The 20,692-nt window shown below is 53.6% G+C and overlaps 1 protein-coding gene and 1 long non-coding RNA gene across 5 annotated transcripts in view; both read left to right on the forward strand.

Annotated features, from left to right (window-relative positions):
- The first annotated feature begins 3,827 nt into the window (after nucleotides 1-3,827).
- On the forward strand, nucleotides 3,828-4,727 carry LOC147349105 (uncharacterized). Its single transcript, XR_015149451.1, has 3 exons — nucleotides 3,828-3,963; nucleotides 4,319-4,433; nucleotides 4,603-4,727. It is a non-coding gene; the product is annotated as an uncharacterized LOC147349105 (long non-coding RNA).
- Nucleotides 4,728-5,048: 321 nt separating this feature from the next.
- ITPK1 (inositol-tetrakisphosphate 1-kinase) overlaps nucleotides 5,049-20,692 on the forward strand; it is a 162,188-nt gene continuing 146,544 nt past the window's right edge. For 3 of the 4 annotated variants that reach the window (XM_086363165.1, XM_086363166.1, XM_086363167.1), the window contains exons 1-2: nucleotides 5,049-5,164; nucleotides 5,627-5,858. In XM_086363165.1, the coding sequence (XP_086219291.1) occupies nucleotides 5,764-5,858 (95 nt within the window). In that variant the 5' untranslated portion in view covers nucleotides 5,049-5,164; nucleotides 5,627-5,763. The remainder of the gene's footprint in view (nucleotides 5,165-5,626; nucleotides 5,859-20,692) is intronic. The other variant, XM_086363169.1, reaches the window with a different exon arrangement.

Here is a 20,692-nt window from a genome sequence, read left to right on the forward strand (position 1 = left end):
GATTGCCGCTTGAATTGCCATCAGATGTTTGACCAATGACTCAAACGGAAACTGTCCAAAATGGAACTCCTGACTTAAGTTCCTACCTCTTCACCTCCTGTCGTCTTCCCCCTTTCAACTCCATTTTTTTCCCCAGTTTTTCAGACCTCAAACCTCAGACATCCATGAGTTCTTTCTTGCTCTCAAATCCCATATCCCACCCATTAGCAAATCCCATCGACTCTTCCTTCAAGCAATATCTGACCAGTTCTCACCGTCTTCGCTGCTACCTGGGTCTGAGCCACCATCAGTCATTACCTAGATTATTGCAATAGAACTAACTAGTCCTTTGTCCTCTAGCCTTGCTCCCCTGCCCAGTCTCTTCTCCATACAGCAGCAGAGTAGTCCTGGTTAAGCAAGATGAGGTCCTGTATTCCTCTGAGGAATGCTGTCTCTCTTACAGTGAAAGGCGATGTCTTTGCAGTGGTCCGGGAGCCCCATGTCATCTCTTTGTGGACTCGCCACCTGTTCCTCCTCCGTTGCTTCTTCTGCTCCAGCCTGCCTCGCCTCCTGACTGCCCCTTGTCAACACCAAGGCTGTCTTCGACTATTTGCAGTTCCTCTGCTTGAGAGCTCTTACCTCAGATATTTGCATGGATTTACTTGCTCACCTTTGTCACATTTTTGCTAAATGTGACCTTCCAGTGGGATTTACCGTGACTAGTGGATTAAGATGGTGATCTGCCACTTCCCATCTTCCTTGTATGCTTTATTATTAATTTTTTGTAGCATGCATCACTTACTAACACAGTAGGTCATTTATAAGAATATAAGCTCCACAAGGACAGGTGGGAGTCGGGGGGGGGGGGTTCATCCATTTGCCTCCCACTTTTGCTGTTTTCATCATTGCAGTATCCCTAATGCCTAGAATAGTTCCTGACACATAGTAGATGCTTAATGAATATTTACTGATTGAATTATGGAACAGATATCATTCTATTTGATTACATGGCCACAGGAGTCCACTATATGGATGATGTAATGACAGCACAGTGGTGGCTAATTTTCACAAGGCATGTCTGATAAGGTCCTATATGAATTCAGACTCATTTATACTTCTCACCAACCTTGTGAGCTAGGTTTGATAATCACTTCCACCTAATAGATGATGAAACTGAGGTTTAGACAGTTTATTCCCCCAGTTCCACAGATAATACATGATCATGCCATTCTGGCTGTCTTGAACTAGCACATTTAATTTCTGTGCTAGACTGTTGCAGAATGGGTTTACTTAACCAGTTTCCTACAAATGGACACAACCTTTTGGTTCTCAGATGAGGCAAGCAAAGCTCAGAGAGGTTAAGAAGCTTGCACAAGGTCATACAGCTAGAATTCAAGTCCATCAAGTTGAATCCTGGTTGGAACTCTCAATCACTACCCTGTCTCACCTCCCAAAGTCGCCTTCTCCCTAAGGAAAAGGATTGGGGTTAGGAGGGCACTCCTACAGCATATTCAATAGCAAAGATATCACTTTGCCGACAAAAGTCTGTATAGTCAAAGTTATATTTTTTCTAGGAGTCATGTACGGTTGTGAGAGATGGACCATTAAGAAGACTGGGTGCCGAAGAGTTGATGCTTTCGGACTGTGGTGCTAGAGAACACTTGAGAGTCCCTTGGACAGCAAGGAGATCAAACCAGTCAATTCTAAAGGAAATCGACCCTGAATATTCATTGGAAGGACTGAAGCTGAAACTCCAATACTTTGGCCACCTGATGTAAAGAGCTGACTCACTGGAAAAGACCTTGATGCTGGGAAAGATTGAGGAAAGAAGGGGGCAACAGAGGATGAGATGGTTGCCTGGCATCACTGGCTCAATGGACATGAGTTGGAGCAAACTCAGGGAGATAGTGAGGGACAGGGGAGCCTGGCGTGCTGCCATCCATGCGGTCTCAAAGAGTCGGACATAATGGAACGACTGAACAACAACAAGGGTGGTGGCCAGCTTTGATTTTATCCCAAGCACAGTGGGAAGTCAGCTGGGTGGGGTAGGGGGAGGGCAGTTAGGAGCCTGATTGGACTGATCAAATCTGACTTGCCATCTGAAGTCTCTCCTGGCTGAAGTGCAGAGAACAGACTGGCTGAACTGAGGGGACAGACACATGGGCAAGGGTTTGGGGGAAGGGTTGATGGGCTCCGTGGCACTGAAAGAAAGGAGAAAGGAATGAATCTGAGGAATATTTGGCCTGAGGTCTTGCCCCTCCCTTGGGTCAGCCATACTCAAAGTTTGGTTGATTGAGCAGGGGCGGGGACAGCAGAAAGGCCCACTCCCTTGGTCAAGGTGGGACAGCTCTGAAGGATGGTTCCAGCCCTGGAGGTCTCTGAGGGATGACCAAGATCTTAAAACAGAGGTATAAATGCATAATTTCCCATTCTCATGGAGAGGAGGTTTGAGGCCAGGATCTGCCCAGGGTTCCAGAGATGTGTGGGTGGGTCGGTGGGTCCCTGGTCTTGCCAATGCATGGGAGGATCTTGATTTTCCCTGGGCACGGGTCCTGGCCCTCAGAACACATTCCTCTCCTCTCACAAACGTCTCATCTCCAGTGGTGGTGGGCCTTGGGGGTGAGGGAACTCTTGACCTTGGAATGCTGGTTCAGGCTTTCCCACTTATCTACTCTGTGACTTTGGCCAAATCCCTTTCCTTCTCTGGGTCCAATGCTTCATTGATAAGACAGGAAGTTGGAGTAATCAATGACTCAGACTTTGAGGGTTTGTTGAAAGCTATGGTCATGATGCATGTGATTTCTGGCAGCTTCAGGGGTTCTTGAAGTCCTGGGGTGGGGCAAGGAGGGGACTTAATTGGACCTCAAGTTAAGAAGCCTTACATATACACACTACTATATAGAAAACAATCAATAAGGACCTACTGTATAATACAGAGAATTTGCCTCAATATTCTGTAACAACCTATATGGGGAAAGAATCTGAAAAAAAAAAAGATATATTAATAGTATAACCGAATTACTTTGCCGTATACCTGAAACTAACACAAAACTGTAAATCAATTATACTCTAATGTAAAATAAAAATTAAATTAAAAAAAGAATCCTTGCATGAAGCCACCGAAGAGTCACAGATGAAAGGATCAAGGTGTGGCACAGACCCACATACACGAACATCACTCGGTCACAAGGAAGAATCCTACCATTGGTGACAACATGGGTAAACGTAAAGGTTATCATGTAAGTGAAATAAGTCAGAGAAAGGCAAATACCATATGATTTTACTTATATGCTGAATCTAGAAAACAAATGAACAAAACTAGAAACAGACTCGGAGATAGAACAAACTTGTGGTTGTGGGGCGGGGGTGAGGGGCAGGAATGGGCAAAACAGGTGAGGGAGATTAACAGGGACAAACTTCTAGCTATAAAATAAATAAGTAACAGGGCTGTAATGAACAGCACAGGGAATATAGTCAATAATACAGCTGATAATATTGTAATCACTTTGTGTGGTGACAGATGGTAACTAGAGTTATCGTGGTGATCATTTCATAATGCATTGAGTCATTATGTTGTACACCTGAAGCTAATATAATACCGCAAGTCAATTATACTTCAATTAAAAAAAACCAAAGAGTTCTTGGTGAGGTAGTAACAAGCTCCATTTCTGATGACCTGCTAGGAGGACCAGTCTAATACCCTGTCCTGATCCTCCTCACAGTCTTTTAAGGCAAGCATTACTTTTTCAACCTGGAAATCAGAGGCAAAACTTAAGTAACTTGTCCAAGCTGGGAGGAGCTGAACTAGGAGCCCGCCCAGGCCAGGTCTTTCTGAAGCCAGAGACTTCTTCCAGTGCAGTGAGCGGCAGGCATTGCTCCTTCTGCTCCCACCTGCAGCAGACCCTCTCATAACATCATACACGCTAGGCCTCAGAGCCGCTGCTCTTCTGCGGTGCTTTCAGGAGGCAGGGCTTACCTCCTAAGGTAAGAGGGAGGACCTGAGGCCCAGAGAGGCTAAGTGGCCTGCAAGGTCACCCAGCCAGGGTGTAAAGGGAGGGGAGATGGGTGAAGGGTGGAGCTAGCTGAGAGTGGAGACAGAAGACCTCTGTGCTTCCTCCTGGAATCTGGTGTGGACAAGCTTCACCTAGTTGCAGCTGGGAAGGCCTGTAGGAAGAGGGATGGGGAAGCTGTAATTAGGGGAAGAAGGCAGGCCCTTAGGGCTGGGCCTTAGAGAATAAGCTCCAGTCTGGTCACCCCTAACAACTTGGTTCTGCCAGTTCTCCTTGCCTCTCTTCAAGCCACCCCCAATTCTCAGTCAACCTCATCCTTATTTTCCAAGGTCAGCTTAAATGCCTTCCCTGAAAATTGGAGACCCTTTCCACCCCACCCCACCCCATTCATTTTTCCTGCCGTGACCTGGGGAGTGATGCCCACTTTGCCCAAACTCTTTGAAGGTAGGATGCTCCCCTAGGGCCCTACAGGGGAACCAAGGTGCCAGCCACCCTGATGCTTGAGCTTCTAGTTTCTCCCTTGCCTCTCCGTTGGAGGGAACCCAGAGTGTGTCTAATGGTTAACCTCCTTAAGCCTGAGAAGGCCCCTGGGTGTTTATGTCCCCAACCCCAGGGGCCCCCATCCTGGGCCTGGGTCTCTCTCCTCCGGGGAAGACAGATGATCTCATCGAGTGTCTGCTGCCGCGCCAACCCCCGCCCACCCCCCGCTCGTCCCGCGCCCTCTGCTGCAGTTGGGACTGAATATTGCTCAGGGTACAGAGATGCTTTTGATGAATGAAATTCAAGTGGCTCGATCACTCCGAAAGGACAGGCAGAAAGTGCCCACACCGAGACTCCTCTCGTCCCTTTAAAAAGTAAAAGCACTTGGCAAGGATCGCCCTAAATCCAGCCCTGCTCCCTCCGTCCCCCAAGCTCCACCGCTGAGCCTTTCACATAAACACGCACCAAAGAACCAGACCCGGGCGGGGGTGGGGGGGGTGGGGTGGGGGGAGGCGCGGCGCCTTTAAGAGGCGGCAGGCAGTGCTGCCCCCTGGCGGCCAGCGCTCTCGCGCTTCCTCCGCCCCGGCGGGGTCCAGCGGGCCGGCTGGCCGGGTCAGCGCGGCGGTGGCGACGGCGGCGAGCCGCGCGCCGGAGCGAGGACCGGGACAAGGAGGAAGTGGCGGCGGCGGCGGCAGGTGAGGACGGCGGGGGGCGCGGGCGGCCGCGTGCGCCCTGCCGGGGTCCGAGCCCGTCGGGAAGGGCACGCGCCCGGCTCGGATCGGCCGAACGCGCCGCCGGGGGCTCGGACGGGAGGGCCCCCCGCGATCGGGAGCCAGAGGGAGGGCCGGGAGGAGGGACTTGGGGGCGGCGCGCAGCCCGAGCGTGGGGGCCGATCGTCGGTGGCCGCCGCTGGAGGGCGTGCGGCTCGGTTCCGAGCGCCGGGAGGGCGGCGCTGGCGAGGGAGGGCCTGCCTCCTCTCCTCCCCAGCCCGGCCCGGCGCTCGCGAACTTGCGCGCCCGGAGCCCCACAGGCGGCGGGGGCGTGGGCGGCGGCGGCGCGGGCGGCCCCCGGCACGGTGGCAGCCAGTGGAATGCCGCGCTGAGCGCCGCTCCCTCCGCCCGGGCGCCCGCCCCGCCCCGGCCCGCCCCTCCCGGCAGGACTGCGCGCCCGGAGCCCCGTTCCGCGTCCCCGCCGCCGGGAGGAGGTGCCCGCACGCTCGCGGCGCGCGCCGGGCCGCCAGACTCGGCCTGTGGGCGATTTCCTCCGGACCCGAGCTCCCCGCCCGAAGAGGAAGATGCAGACCTTTCTGAAAGGGAAGAGAGTTGGCTACTGGCTGAGCGAGAAGAAAATAAAGAAGCTGAATTTCCAGGCCTTCGCCGAGCTGTGCAGGTAAGGAGGGACGGGGCTCCAGCCCCCCACCCCCCGGGGACCCCCGGCATGAGCCCCAGGTTCAGCCTCGGGGGGCTGGGGGCTGTTTCCGGAGGTTAGAGCGAAACGGGAAGAAACGGTGCGCGGGGACCCTGAGTCCGAGTAGCCAGGTGGCTGTGGTGGCCGCTGGCTGTGTTCGAGGGAAGCGGTGGGCAGTACGGGCGGTGTGGCACGGACCAGGGCTCTCAGGTGCACAGGGACCCCGGGTAGGGAGACCCCTGGCTCCCCCGGGCGTGATGGGAGCGCTGCTGAAGGTGGCAGAGGGACCAGGGAAATGGGGGGAATCCACACTGTCTGCCTGTGGCTGGAGGTTACTTTTGGACTGGAGTGGTCCTCTTCCTTCTTCCCCCTTCTCTTCGTGGAGGCGGGCACCCATGTTTGTGTGTTTGCGGGGCACCTACTAGGTGCCCCTCCGGCGCAGCTCTCTGCAAGAATCTGTCATTGCATGTTGCTGGATTAAGCCTCTTTGAAGCGAGTAGCAATACTTGGCGTGTAGGTCATTTGCTGTCTCATTAGAGCCTCGCACCAGCCTTGAGAATTGGCTGGGCTGGTGATTCTGGCCCACATGTCTGAGGGGGGGAATCCATCCGCAGAGAGGTCGGGTACCTGGCCCGGGGTCCCACAGCCAGGGAGTGGCTGGTGCAGAATGTAAACGCTTGTGTAGAATGGCCTTCTTCCCTCGAGGTCCCCACCCCCCACCCCGTGCAGTTCCTTAGTGGTGAAGACTCCAGGTGTTTTATTAAGATGGGATCACATTCTTGGTCCATTACAGACGCATCCAGTCTTGGGTCGGCTTTGCCTCACCTTGTTCCCCTATGGTGGCTTTGCCTCTGAGAAGCCCTTAGTTAAATCTGGTTCTTAGTGAAAGCCTAAGAGAATCTGGCTCCCCAAGCCTTTTGCAAACTCCAGGTGGAAAACCTTTTGTTATGCCGTGTCTCCACTTGGTAGATTTGATTCTCAAAAATGGGCCCCCCTTGCATTTTTGTCTTTTTTGGGTCACCAAACATAATGATGAATTGAACAATTGAGTTTCCTTATCTCCTGGCATGCGGAGCGAGTGGCTGGTCTGAGCTGGCCTGTGCAGGCTGGCACAGCACCTCTATGCCCCTCTCATGCCTGTCCCCAGGGCCTGCTGCTCCTTGGCCTGTTCAGCCCTGCAGGCGCTCTGCTCCCTGCAGCCAGAGGGGCACACCTTGTCTAAAACAGTTCCTGAGGGTTGCGCATCCCTCGGTCTGGGTATGGAGTTGGCTGCCTCCTCTCCTGCTGGCTTCCCTGGGAGAAAGCACGCTTTTCATTTTCAGGAGGGCATGCCAAATGACCGGGGAATTCACAAGGAAACGGGGAGGAACTTGCAGCCAAAGCCTTGGAAGTGTGAGGACTTTTGCAGCATTAGAAAGGGGTGCTTGAACACACACACGTGGACGATGTGCCCTAGACACTGAAGACATGTGCAGAAACCCCTTTGATGTGTTCTTGAAATCTGGTCTGGTGTCGGGTGCCCAAGCTCCCCCTGCAGTCCTCTGAGACTTGGGAAATCCCCACTGATACCTTGCACCCTTTTTCCTGAGGTCTTTCTCTATTTGTGTCGTCCTGTGCCTGCAGCTGAAGCACGAGGCTTGTCATCTGGTTGGTATGTTTTGCTTGGTAATTAGGAGGCTCTCGCAACACAGTTCCCACCGAGACTGAGACTCGTGGCTGGGTCCTCAGGCTGGACTTGCAGACTGCCTTTCCCTCCCCAGAGACCCTCCTGCCCTTAAACACTGGGGGGTTCAGGGCAAGCTATGATGTCAGCCGTTCCGGGGAAGCTCCAGCATGGAGTGTTCATTTCTCTGAAAGAGTGGTTGCGTTCAAAGTCTAGTTGCCTTCTTCTGGCCAAAATATTGACTTCAAAGAGAGGAAGAGAAATATCTGGGTCATTCTAGAACCTCAGGAAACCCACTTTGTGTTTTCATCAGGGGAGCTTTAGCTATTTTGTTGCTTAAGCTTAGGAAGGAATGGAAAACACCGAAAAGAATTTTTCTGTTTCTTCTCTCCTTTTTTATGGATACTTTCAGGGTGGCGCCCCCTGGTGGCCGCATTTCTGTACTGGGTGCAAAGTACTCCCACCCTCTGGAGTGGCCAGAGTCCTTTGCCCGCTGGTGGGTGTGATGTGAATGCTGGTGCAGTTTCAGTGGCTGAGAGGGGCTGTGGACGGACATTGTCACGTGGGGTTGCCATTTGGATGGGTGATGAATCATCCTCGAGTTCCATAGTGAAAAAGTCCAGAGATGTTTGAAAATGGCTTGAGGTCCTGCCGCGAATGTTTGGGGCAGTATCAGCGCTGGAGAGGATGACTTGAACGCAGCGGGATGAGTTGTTTCGCCAAATGCCAGGCCTTGTTAAAAAAAAAAAAAATCCTAGGACCGGAAGGGAGATCTTGTCTACCCAGCCCCTTTGTTTCACAGGCACGAGACGGGGCAGGCTCCATACTTCTGTTCCTTTTGTTCAGCTACTAGAATGGGCGGACCCCCTCGTCATGGTCACGGGGGTGCTGCCGTTCTGTCTCAGAGATTCTTCCTTGCAATCCTGAGCTGTGGCCTCAGCAAGCGTCTTGTCTGCTCTCCAAGGAGCATTGCCCCCTGCAGGTGTCTGTGGACCGTGGACCGTTGGAGCAGGTCCCACCCGGACACCTTAGCAGGGGGGAGGGCCGTCCCTTCACGCCCTGGTCCTGCCTGGTTTGTTGATAAGTTCTTTGCCTGCATTAGCCCAGGGCTCTAGGAGGCTCCGGGAGGAGGGAGCTTCGAGTTTCCTGTTAACAGTAATTTGGCCTCTAGGGTGGCCCATACCTTCAGGGCCTACATTCCTTTATTTTAATTTCTTTTAATTTTAAAAATTATATACTTTTTGACTGCACTGCAAGACATGTGGGATGTCAGTTGCCAGACCAGGGATCGAACTTGCGTCCCCTGCAGTGGAAGCGTGGTGTCTTAAGGAGCGTCCCTCTGGCTCCCTGACAGATAGGCCTTGACTTGGCTTATTTCTTGTGGGAGTGTTCGTTCCCGACATTTGCCAGTGAGTCTCCCCCTCTCCAGGGATGGCTCTGCTTGTGTCCCCTTGGCTTCCCACCTGCCTGCCCCTTCCCCTAACCCTGGAGCAGCCTCAAGGCTTCCTCACACGCAGAAGGGACTTCAGAGGGGAAGCCGAGAGGTAAAGCTGTTAGTTGAAAATGTTGGGTGATTTTTTTTTTTTTAAATGCTCTCAGTTCTCCGCGGTGGCCCGTGCGGATGTGCTGGCTGACCCGGTTCGCTGTGTCCACGTTTTCTGTGTCAGCCCTCCAGCGCCTCGCCTCGCCGCTCCTCTTTCCTGCAGCTGAACTTGCGGTGCAGGCTGTGGTGGAAAGACACACGACGTCGCAAAGCATTTTGGTGTGAAATGTGTCCTCTGTCCGTCTTTACCATCACGTCAGCTGACCTGAACGCTTTCCTTCCCGGAACCTCATCTCACGTCATCCTCCCAGCAGCCCAGGGTGGCAGAATGGGGAAACTGAGGCTCAGGCCATATGAAGGACTTGGATTCGAAGTGAAGGGCTTCCCTGAGCCCAGATCCCAGGCCTTTACACCTGAGGATGTGGCTGCCTTGTTTATTAATAAGTTCTTTGCCCAGGTTAGGCCGGGGCTCTGGGAAGCTGCAGGAGGAGGGAGCTGGGAGTTTGCTGTTGACAAGAACCTGGCCTCTCAGGTGGCCCATACCCTCAGGGCCTCCATACCTTTATTTTTATTTTATTTTTTTAATGTTTAAAATTTTTTGATTTCTGGCCATGCCTTGAAGCATGCAGGATGTTAGTTCCCTAACCAGGGATCGAACCTGCGCCCCCTGTGGTGGAAGCGCTGCGTCTTATCCATTGGACTGCCAGGGAAGTCCTCATTCTTTTCTTTAAATGAAGGACTCTAGGTTTGTTCTTTTTGCTGGGAGGATTTAGCGTAGTTCTATCTTTGGGGAGATTCATAGTGGGGAGGAAGGAGAATTGTTTCCAGGGTTAAGTGATGCTGGTCTGTGAGTGGGTTTTATTTTTTCCGTTTCTTAATGATTGGATCTGGCACCATTTTGGGGGCATGGGGGTGGGAGGAGGTACTGACTTAAGTAACCTTTGCAGATGCACACTGGGACTGTTCATACTTAGCCTTTCAAATAAACACGTTCCACCAGCCTGCTGCGGGGGTGAACTGGGCTTCCTATGGGAGAAGATGGACCGCCAGGGCCGCTGCTGTCTGTTGATGAGCCTGCCCGGGTGCCGGGCCTGCCTCGACAGCAGGCCACTCATGTGACCGGGGCTCGTGCCTCGGTGTCCTCACTTGTAAAGTGAGGCTGATGACAGTATTCGCTCAGGGGGACCCGGACTGTGCCTGGAACTCTGTGGGTGGTGGTTTCTGCTGTTACTTTTTAGTTGGTCCTTGGGGAGTGGGTGAGTGGGCGTCTGCCCGCAAATGTCTGTCTATTCCTGGATCTTGGGCATTTGCAGGTTGAGTGTTCCTAGTTGGGGCAGTTGTAGAGCGACCCTGAAGTCCAGGAGGGAGGCTGACTGCTCATCCTGCCTGGGTGTGGGTCTGGGGCAAGGCTGGGGGTGCGGGGTGGGGGAGCCTACCCTGCCTGCTGCCCTGCCAGCATCTCCCTACACACCCAGCCCGTGGGGATCTTACAGCCCCTTGGAAGCCGGGGCTGCGGTCTTCACCTGTTTTATGGATGCAGAGCCTGAAGAAATTATGTTAACACAAGATGATACTTTTGTTTTTTTCAAGTTTGGAGATTCAAGAGGAGTTTGTACTGGGTTTCCTGAAAATGCCAGGAGTCTCCATGCCAATCACGCTACTGCTATGATTAGCTCACATTTATTGTTTTATCTTTTTGAATATTTAATACATGCCTATGTTAAAACCTAGAGGATTCAAAATACACAATGAAAAGGACTCAAAATACACAATGAAAAGTCAGTCCATTTCCTCCTTGTTCTTGAGTTCCGGTCACTCAGGGACACACGCTGTTGGCAGTCTCTTTCTCTCGAGGTGTTTTTTTTTTTTTTAACTTAAAAAAAAAATTGAATGATTCTTGAAATTCTGTGGTACTTTACAGTTTTCCAAAGTTTCACACATGTGATTTTGTATGTGTGTGACAGTCGCTAGGTCATGTCTGACTCTTGCGACCCCATGGACTGTAGCCCGCCAGGCTCCTCCGTCCATGGGATTCTCCAGGCAAGAATACTGGAGTGGGTTGCCATGCCCTCCTCCAGGGGATCTTCCTGACCCAGGGCTAGAACCTGGGTCTTCCGCGTTGCAGGCAGATTCTTTACCATTTGAGCCACCAGGGAAGCCCCACACGATTTTGTATAATAATATAATAACCTTTTTAAAAAATCCCCTATTCCTATGTTGCCCCCCCGCCCCACAACCCCAAGGGTTTTGTGCAAAACACAGGGCATACGTGTATGGATCTCTTCCGCACGTATTGTTCTGTCCTTGGCTCCTTTCATGAAACGCTGTGTCTTAGAGACACTGCCCATCACTGCTTCTCTGGGGACACTTCTTATCACTTACCTCCTTTCTTTAACGGCTGTGGGTTTCAGGTGTTAAAACAATGGACCCTGTTTCTTGCCCTGTGCTTGGCGTCTACTGGTGTAGATGGTAGGCAGGGCGTGCTCCACCCCCTGGTCTGGGTGCTCATTGCCAGATGAGTGAGGGGGTACAGGCGTTTGACTTTTTCGGGACAGTTTTGAAACCACTCACCAGGACAGGGCGCTGCTCACTGGTGACAGCGAGCGGAAGGACCTGTCACCCACTCCCTCCCCGGCACAGTGTGTGGACATTTTTGATCTCGGCCACACACATGGGTGAGAAATGATACTGTTGGTTGCGTTTCTCTTATGATGGGAGGACTGAGTTCCCGTGGGCAGGGATGGCCGTGCTTGTTGGGGCAGAGCTTGGCTCACTTGTGCATCAGGCTGGGGCCTCCCTCCCAACCCCTGGGCCCTCCTGCCTCCACTCCACGGGTTATTTCTCCTCGATGTTTAGCAGGCTTGGGGCATTCAGCAAAGGCCCATGTAGTGAAGTGCCGCATGAGAGTTGGCTGTTAAAGAGGGTTTCTGTTCCTCGTTGTGTTTTGAGTTCAGTTCGTAAGCCGGCTTTTTACAGGAATATTCTGGTACCTTTTTTAGAAAGCCAGATTCATTTAGAAAGCACGTGGTCATCCAGGAGCTGAGCACCTACTCCTTGCCACCGTGTGGATCTCAAACGCCATCCCTCTGGGTGTGGGAATCTGGTCCACGCAGCCATTCCCGCTCTGCTGGCCGGCCTGGGCATGTGCGGCCTTGCTGGGAGGGGAGCCCATGCAGGGTGGGGTGGCTGGTCCCAGGTCACACTGTGGGATGGGGGTGGGGGGGCGGGGGTCGTCTCACTCCTAGACCAGAGCCCTCTCCCCACCGCCTGCTTTCAAACAGCGCTTCCTCCAGAGCTGTGAATGAGGCCATTCCCACTGGGCTATTTGAATTCCGCCTGCTGCTTTGTCTTGCCGGCTCCCAGCCGCCCTGAGAAGGCAGCTGTCCCTGCGGCCCGGGGCCTCTCCCTCCAGCCGGGCCCATCGTGGTGGCGGGGCAGAGGATCGTGACAGCCCCTGGGGGTGCCTTGAGGGCTCGGGGGTGGATCTGACACCGGCTGTGGGGATTTGAGAACCACTCCCGTGAAGGACCCCCCCACCCCCCAACTCCTGCCCCTTCCCTCCCAGGCCCTTGGGTGTGGGGTGCCCACTGTATTAACCGCCCTTGGAGGCCCCAGCTGGCAGAACGCGCTGGGTCCACTCTGCACAGCCACCAGCCGCCCCGGGGGAGTAGCGGGACACACACGTCAAAGTCCTCCCTGGATGGCTTCTGAGAGATGCTTGGTTTTCTTTTCGCTTCACTTAGGATCTCGAACCCTTAGTGCCTCCTGGCTGGCCTTGTTATTTCTCTCCGCTCCTTGTCCCTCTCTCCTTTGGCAGGTGGATTCCATAAAGGTCGAGACTTGGGCAGTTCTGTTCCCTGGTGAAGCCCCCCAGTGCTTGCTTGTAGTAGTGCGCACAGTAGGGGCTCAGAGAGGGTGTCTGTTAGTGGGTGAAGGAACCAACCGGTGGGTTTTGAAGCCTTTTCCAGGCCCTTGTGACTCAGCAGAGTTGCTTGTGATTCTGGAGTGCCCTGGGCCAGGAAAGAAACCCCAGGGTGAAGGTGGTGGATCCCAGGTCAGGTCATCGGCTTTATTCCTTCATTTTTTTAATTTTTATTGAAAGATAATTGCTTTACAGAATTTTGTTTTCTGTCAAACCTCAACATGAATCAGTCATAGGTATACATATATCCCCTCCCTTTTGAACCTCCCTCCCCGTCTCCCACCCCTCTAGGTTGATACAGAACCCCTGTTTGAGTTTCCTGAGCCATACAGCAAATTCCCGTTGGCTGTCTATTTTACATATGGTATTTCTTCGTTAAAAAAAAAAAGTTATATTTATTTACCTGGCTGTGCTGGGTCTTCTTTGCGGCATGGGCTTTTCTCTAGTTGCAGCGAGTGGGGGCTGCTGTCTATTTACAGGGTGCAGGAGGCCTCTTACTGCACTGGCTTCTCCTGTTGTGGAGCGTAGCCTCCAGGCCTTGAGGGCTTCAATCCTTGCTGCAGCGTGGGCTCAGTAGTTCAGGCTTTAGAGCACGGGCTCGATAACTGTGGTACATGGGCTTAGCTGTTCTGCGGCATGTGGGATCTTCCTGGATCAGGGATCAAATCCGTCTGTTGCATTGGCAGGTGGATTCTTTACCACTGAGCCACCAGGCACACCTTATTCCCTCATTCTTTCATTCACTCAGCAAGTCCTCAGCCTCCACCCTGGCCCGCCCTGTGCTAGTGCTGGTCCCTACCCTCCTGTGCCTAGAGGCTTGGTAAGGGATGAAGGGAAACCAGCATAAAGACATGTTTAAAATGCTGCAGGGTGGAGCTAGAGCCAGGAAGCCTGCAGATGGGAGAGCCGTGGCAGGAGCAGCTGCAGCCACTGTGTGGCCAGAGAAGGCCTCTCTGAGGAGGTGACGTTTAGTAAGAGCGAGTGCCCATTCCTCTGGGAGGTAAAGAGCTACAGGGCGGGTGGGGTCTGCTGCCTGGAGGTCACTTGCCTGGCCTGCCTCTGCTGTGGCCCTGGGTGCCCTGAGGACCAAGGGCAGCCACCTGGGTAAGGGCAGGTCGGTTTCCACGTTGGACAGGTGGTGGTCAGAGGAGGCAGCAATGTTTCCTCCAGTGGCCTTGTTCCCTGACAGTGTCAAAAGAGACCAGGTGGGTGGCCCTGGGACCTTCCTCCACCTGAGGCTGTGCTCTGGGGGCTGGACAGGAGGACGGATGCTCCCCTCTGGCCTGGTTCAGTCCAGTCTTTGTGTTCGGGAATGAGCTCTTCTGGGCCTTGAGGGTGGGCTGGGGTGAGGGATCATGGGGGACCGTTGGGGGACCTGGGTAGGCCTTAGGCCAGCTGAGCTTTCCTGAGGATCAGCTTAGGCCTTGGGTCCCCAGGGAGCGGGGGGAAGGATGCTTGTTCTCTTTTACACTCATTTACCTTCCTCTAGGGGTTTCCCTGATGGCTCAGGGGGTAAAGAATCTCCCTGCAGTGCAGGAGATGTAAGAGACACGGGTTCAATCCCAGAATCAGGAAGATCCCCTGGAGGAGGGCATGGCAGCTCACTCCAGTATTCTTGCCTGGAGAATCCCATGGACAGAGGAGCCCAAGGGGCTACAGTCCATAGGGTCGCACAGAGTCGGATGCAGGACTGAGCAACTGATCACAGCACCTTCCTCCAGGCCAGTGTTTGCTGACCTTCCCAACAGAAGAAGCACTTGGGGCATCAATGAAGAACATATCCTTGAGTCCACCTGTCCCCCGCTTAAAACCCTCCAGGGAAAGGGTCTGGGAGCCTTCTCTTAACAAGTGCCCTGACAATTCTTCTGGGAAACAGACACTGTCACTTCCTGAAGAGTGTTACTAGGCCTCACCCCAGAGCCATCAGGCATGTTTGGCGCTGAGTTAAACAGGCTAGAGCAGCCTCTTTACTGTGGGGCTTCTCTGGGAAAGGGGCCTCCAGGAGGGCGTCTGGGATGTAAAGGTTCTTGGGCTGGTTTGTCCCCAGAACCGCTGTGTGGGACTTGTGCTGCCTGGAGCCCACCTGGGTAGCTCTGGTGTGGCACCCACCATCCACTGCCTTGTTTGATCCTCGTTACGTGAGAGGAGGGACGGGCAGTGGCAACAGGCTGCCTGCCAGCTACCCTGCCTGCTGGTTGCTACCTTGTGGGCAGTTTTCTCTCCCCGCTGATGCTGGGAAAGATTGAGGGCAGGAGGAGAAGGGGACCACAGAGGATGAGATGGTTGGATGGCATCATCAACTCAATGGACACGAGTTTGAGTAAGCTCCAGGAGTTGGTGGTGGACAGGGAAGCCTGGCGTGCTGCAGTGCATGGGATGACAAAGAGTTGGACAAGACTGGAGGACTGAACACAACAACTCTCCCCTTTTAAAAATGTCTTGCCTCCGGCGCCTGTTTTACACTGAAATTCCTTAGAGGCGGATCCTGGGGCTGGGGAGGAGCTGCTTTGGTCTTTGCTCAGGAAACATTCCTGGGGACTGGCTAGGCCAGGTGCACGCTGATTATCAGGCAGGGGGCCAGGAGCAGAGGTGGGGCGGGGGAGGGGCAGCCCCTGGTCTGCAGAGCCCCTTGTTTTGCGGTGTTGTCTGCAAACCCACTGGCTCCTCATCAGCCTTCTGCCTGCTCGGGTTTTGGAGCCTGAGACATGAAACCAGAACTGGGGGCTCATCCAGGAGGCCCCGATGCTGCAGAAGGGCTGTGTTCAATGCCCCCTGCTCCCTCCAGTGACTCACACCCAATTTCCAAGCAGAGGTGAAGCCTACCACAGGCCAGGCACTATTGAAGATGGGGAATGTCCTCTCCAAGACGGGTCGCGTGTCTCCATATGCTGGATGAGAACACGGAGGCATAGGGAGAGGCGAGATGACTTGCCAGATCACCCGGCTGTGAGTGGCAGGGTTGGGACTCACCCTCGGGGCGCACTGACTCCTGAAACTGTGCTTTTTCCACCCTGCCAGTTGGCCATCATCTCATCCAGGTACCACTGGCTTGAAACCCAGTTTCAGAAGAAAATCGAGACGTTCTTTTCTGAGCATTCTCTGAGCGTAGTGGTTGGGCCCCGAGGCGTGGTGGGTGGTGAGATGACTGTACAGTCAGAGCGACAAGACTTGCCCAGTTGGCTGTGGATGCCTGGCGAGTCATTCCACTTCCCTGAGCCTCTGTGCTTCCCTCTGTAAAGGGGGGCATTAGTACACCCCCCTCCAGGGCTACTGAGCATGGAGCGCTTCATACGTGCTGGGACTTGCCCTCCCCACTGGCCCCCCTATCCAACCAGGCCACAGTCTGGGGTCTCTGACATGTGTCTGGCCAGAGCCCCCAGCCCAGGGCAGACAAGGTAGCCCCCCTGCCCCCTCCTCCCCCCTTTTCTGGTGTTGGGGTCCTCCAGCACCCGTGACCAAAACACGGCCTCTCAGCTGACTGCTTCCTGGGAGGGGCTGGGAGTGGTAGGTGGGTGCTGAGTGGAGGCCACTGTGGGAGTTTCGCTTTCATTTCTACCTCACACCCTTATCCATCCAACAGTTGAGGGCCAGGGTGTGGAAAACCCTCGGGCCCCTCCTTGGGGCACCCGTCCCAGTGTAGGTTGCTCGGCGCCCCCTTCCCAGAGGGTGAGTCTGGGTTGCCCCGGGCGTCTTCTCTTTGCAGAGCACGCCATTCATTCCTTTGTGCAGTCACACAGTATGTATTTATCGAGTGCCTGCTGAGTGCTGGACACTCTTGGGCGCTAGGATCCATGCAGCAGTGAGCTCCCCAGGGCAGCCTGGGGCCACGGAAGCCTCTTCTTGCTGTGCGCCTGGCTGGGTCTGAGGGAGGGAGGTGTGGTAGGGAGGGGTGTGCAGGTTGTGTGGGGGCTCTCTTCCATTCTCCCAGAGGGGATCGGGGACCCTTGGAGAGAACGGGGGCATGTTGGCACGTGTGGGGGTATTTGTGAGTCCCCAGGGGCTGTTGGGTTGGTGCTTATCCTCCCAGGGCCCTGGGCATCTTTCTGAGGACCATTCAGTGCTGTGGGCCTCTTGGGTTCTCTCTGGATGGAGTTTCCTCTTTGCACCCCAGCCCGGGTTACAAAGGCCCAGAAAGATGCAGAGTGAGCCCCTAGTTTTAGACCCAGTAGATGGGGCAGCTTGGATTTGAACCTTGCCTTGCTGACACTAAAGCATATCTTCTTTAAGATTTTATCCTAAAAGTCCTAGCACTCAGGCCCTTTTCAAGGACTCCTTGAACAGAAAAGGAATGCTGGCCATTTCATCAGAGATCTTTTCCTGCCTCTGCGTGGGCAGGTCTGGGCAGGGACGCCAGGATCCTATCAGGAAAGAGTTCTGGTTCTTTCGAAATCAGCCCCCAAGCCCCTCACCCTCACCTTGACCTGCACGCAGGCATGTTGCGGCCTGTGCTCATGGGGTTGTAGGTGCTCAGACCTTTGCTGCTTGACCCTCTGGGCATCAAAGCCCCTGCTGGTGAGAAATGTACTTATTTTTCTTAAGTCCTTGGAGGTGCTGCTGTGGCTGCCCTGGTGGTGAGGGGACAGTGGGCTCCTTTGCGTGAGGCCGTGGACATCATGGCATTGTTTCCAGTGTTGTGAGAATAGCTAAACCCTTGGAATCGGAGAAGGCAATGGCACCCCACTCCAGTACTCTTGCCTGGAAAATCCCATGGACAGAGGAGCCTGGTAGGCTGCAGTCCATGAGGTCACTAAGAGCCGGACACGACTGAGCGACTTCACTTTCACTTTTCACTTTCATGCATTGGAGAAGGCAATGGCACCCCACTCCAGTACTCTTGCCTGGAAAATCCCATGGACGGAGGAGCCTGGTAGGCTGCAGTCCATGAGGTCACTAAGAGCCGGACACGACTGATTGACTTCACTTTCACTTTTCACTTTCATGCATTGGAGAAGGAAATGGCAACCCACTCCAGTGCTCTTGCCTGGAGAATCCCAGGGACGGTGGAGCCTGATGGGCTGCTGTCTATGGGGTCGCACAGAGTCGGACATGACTGAAGTGACTTAGCAGCAGCAGCAGCAGCAAACCCTTGGAATAACAGTAGCTCCCCATCCTGGAGGTCCAGTCACCAGCCTGATCCTGTGCTTTAAGGCTGTCATTCCACATGTGGAAACAATCTCAGAGAGAGTAACTGACCTCCCCAGCACTTCATAGCTGGTCCCTCCTAGGGGTGTGAGTTGAACAGCACTTCTGTGAATCCAGAGCCCAGACTCTTGACCATTAGAGTTTATTTTCTTTGTAAGTAAAGGCAGAGGATGAGAGGATGGCTCTCCTTTTGTCTGAGTTCTTTCTAATGACCTGTCCTTAGCACCCCTTAGTTTTAAACTTTTCTCCTTTTCATTTTCAGTTTCGTTTGGATGCACGGCTTGCTGGGAATCAGGAAATTTAGGTCCTGGCTCAGGTGGTGTTCACTCAGGCTGGGCATCAACTGAGACACCTTTCAGCAGCGCTGTCATCTGTCTGTGGATGTTGAGTTTGGGTCTCCCAGTATGTGATGTGCTCTGTCCAGACAGTGTCACTCAGATTCCCAGGATCCCCTCATTCCTGCCTCTCAAACTCCTTCCTTGAAATGCTCTGAGCCCATGTGGATGAGGCCCCATGGCCTTGTTATTGCTCAGTTGCTAAATCATGTCTGATTCTCTGTGACCCCGTGCAGCACGCGAGGCTTCTGTGTCCTTTATCATCTCTCAGATTTGCTCAAACTCATGTCCATTGAGTCAATGATGCCATCCAACCAACTCATCCTCTGTTACTCCCTTTTCCTCCTGCCCTCAATCTTTCCCAGCATCAGGGTCTTTTCCAATGAGTTGGCTCTTTGCATTAGGTAGCCAAAGTATTGGAGCTTCAGCTTCATCAGTCCTTCCAATGAGTATTCAGGATAGATTTTCTTTAGGATTGACTGGTTTGATCTCCTTGCTGTCCAAGGGACTCTGCAGAGTCTTCTCCAACACCACAATTTGAAAGCATCAGTTCTTAGGTGCTCAGCCTTCTTTATGGTCCACCTTTCACATCCGTACATGACTACTAGAAAAACCATAGCTTTGACTAGACGGACCTTTGTCAGCAAATGGACTTATACTTCTGTTTAAGTTGCCATGCGTGTCCCTTTTTGGGGTCACCTTGGGGAACCTTGGTGCTTTTTTTCCACTGAAGCTCGAGGGTTTCAGAAGCACCTTGGAAAGATCCCCAAAGCCCTGGAAGGCTCTTGGGAACATTCTTGTTGGAGCCAATCCTTGGCTTCAGAAGTGGGAAATGCTTTTGAAGGAGCTTCAAGAACTTGGAGGCAGAGGTGCTGTCTCTGTGACTTTGGGCCAAACCACTTAACCTCTCTGAGCTTTTCATTTCTATACCCGAAATGGGAATTTTAGTACCAGCCTGCAGCAGAATACTTTAACAGATTGGGTGAGCTGAGGCAGCTTGAGTCCTTTTTAGCACAGAGCCTGGCGCCTGGTGGGCAAATGGTAAATACTGTTATTCGTGTTAGAGTCAGCCATTAAAGGTTGATGGACCGTATGTTTGAGCTTATGTGTGAGCAGCCCTCGTATCTGGGAAGAAGATGGGCAAGCCGAGTTCCAGAAGCCTCTTAGGTGGGGCCGTGCTAGATTGGTGTCCCAGGAACAGTGTGTGTCTTGGTCAGTGATGGGCTGTGAATGCTGACACAGCCTTTTACTGCCTGGGTGGCCCCTCCCTGGTTTCATAAAGGAAATCAACCCTGACTATTCATTGGAAGAACTGATGCTGAAGCTGAAGCGCCAACACTTTGGCCACCTGATGCGAAGAGCTGACTCGTTGGAAAAGACCCTGATGCTGTGAAATATTGAGGGCAGGAGGAGAAAGGGGTGACAGAGGAAGAGCTGGTTGGATGGCATCATTGACTCAAGGGACATGAGTTTGAGCAAACTCTGGAAAATAGTGGAGGACAGGTTAGCCTGGTGCGCTGCAGTCCATGGGGTCGAAAAGAGTCGAACATGGCTTAGTGATTGAACAAACAACAGTTGGGCCTTAATTTCCTCCTTGACAGAAGTCAACCTGATGCCTGTGCACAGGAGGGGCTCAGCACACAAGCTTCTCCTTTCTTGTTTGGGCCAGAGGCCATCCCTGACAGAAGCCGGGAGGGCTGCCTTTCACTCCCCGGACCTGTAGTCAGGCCGTCTGTGTTGTCTGTGTCGCCCCTCCCTTACTGCTGAGATGCAGCAGTTCGCCATCGCAGAGCAGCAGTTTCCCCGCCCCTCGGAGCCAGAAGGGGCCCTTGCAGGTGAGGATCTGCAGCTCAGAGCACCAGGCCTTGCAGGTTCGAGCACTCAGTGAGTCAGCCCAGCGTGCTGGGCCCTCGTCCTGGAGTCCTTTGGCCTCCAGGGAACTGCAGATTGAAAGCAAGGCCAGAGTGTGTTCTGTTCTGTTCTGTTCTGGGTCATGGTTGACAGATCTCTCCTTGACCAGGATGAGTTCTTTGGTCCACAGGCCCAGATAGTTGGTGTCCCCCTGCCACCATCCCAGTGGTCTTTCCTCCAGCCTTGCCAGGAATGCCAAAGGGGCAAACTCTTTGAGGTGCTCCACTGGGAAGGGTCAGGGGGTGGCCATGTGGGACACAGACAGTTCTGAGGGGAAGGGGAAGGATGGTGACTCCCCTG

The sequence above is a fragment of the Bos grunniens genome, chromosome 21, assembly GCF_055505025.1.
Source record: "Bos grunniens cultivar Pamir isolate PY7600 chromosome 21, Bosgru_T2T1.0, whole genome shotgun sequence".
Lineage (NCBI taxonomy): Eukaryota > Metazoa > Chordata > Mammalia > Artiodactyla > Bovidae > Bos > Bos grunniens.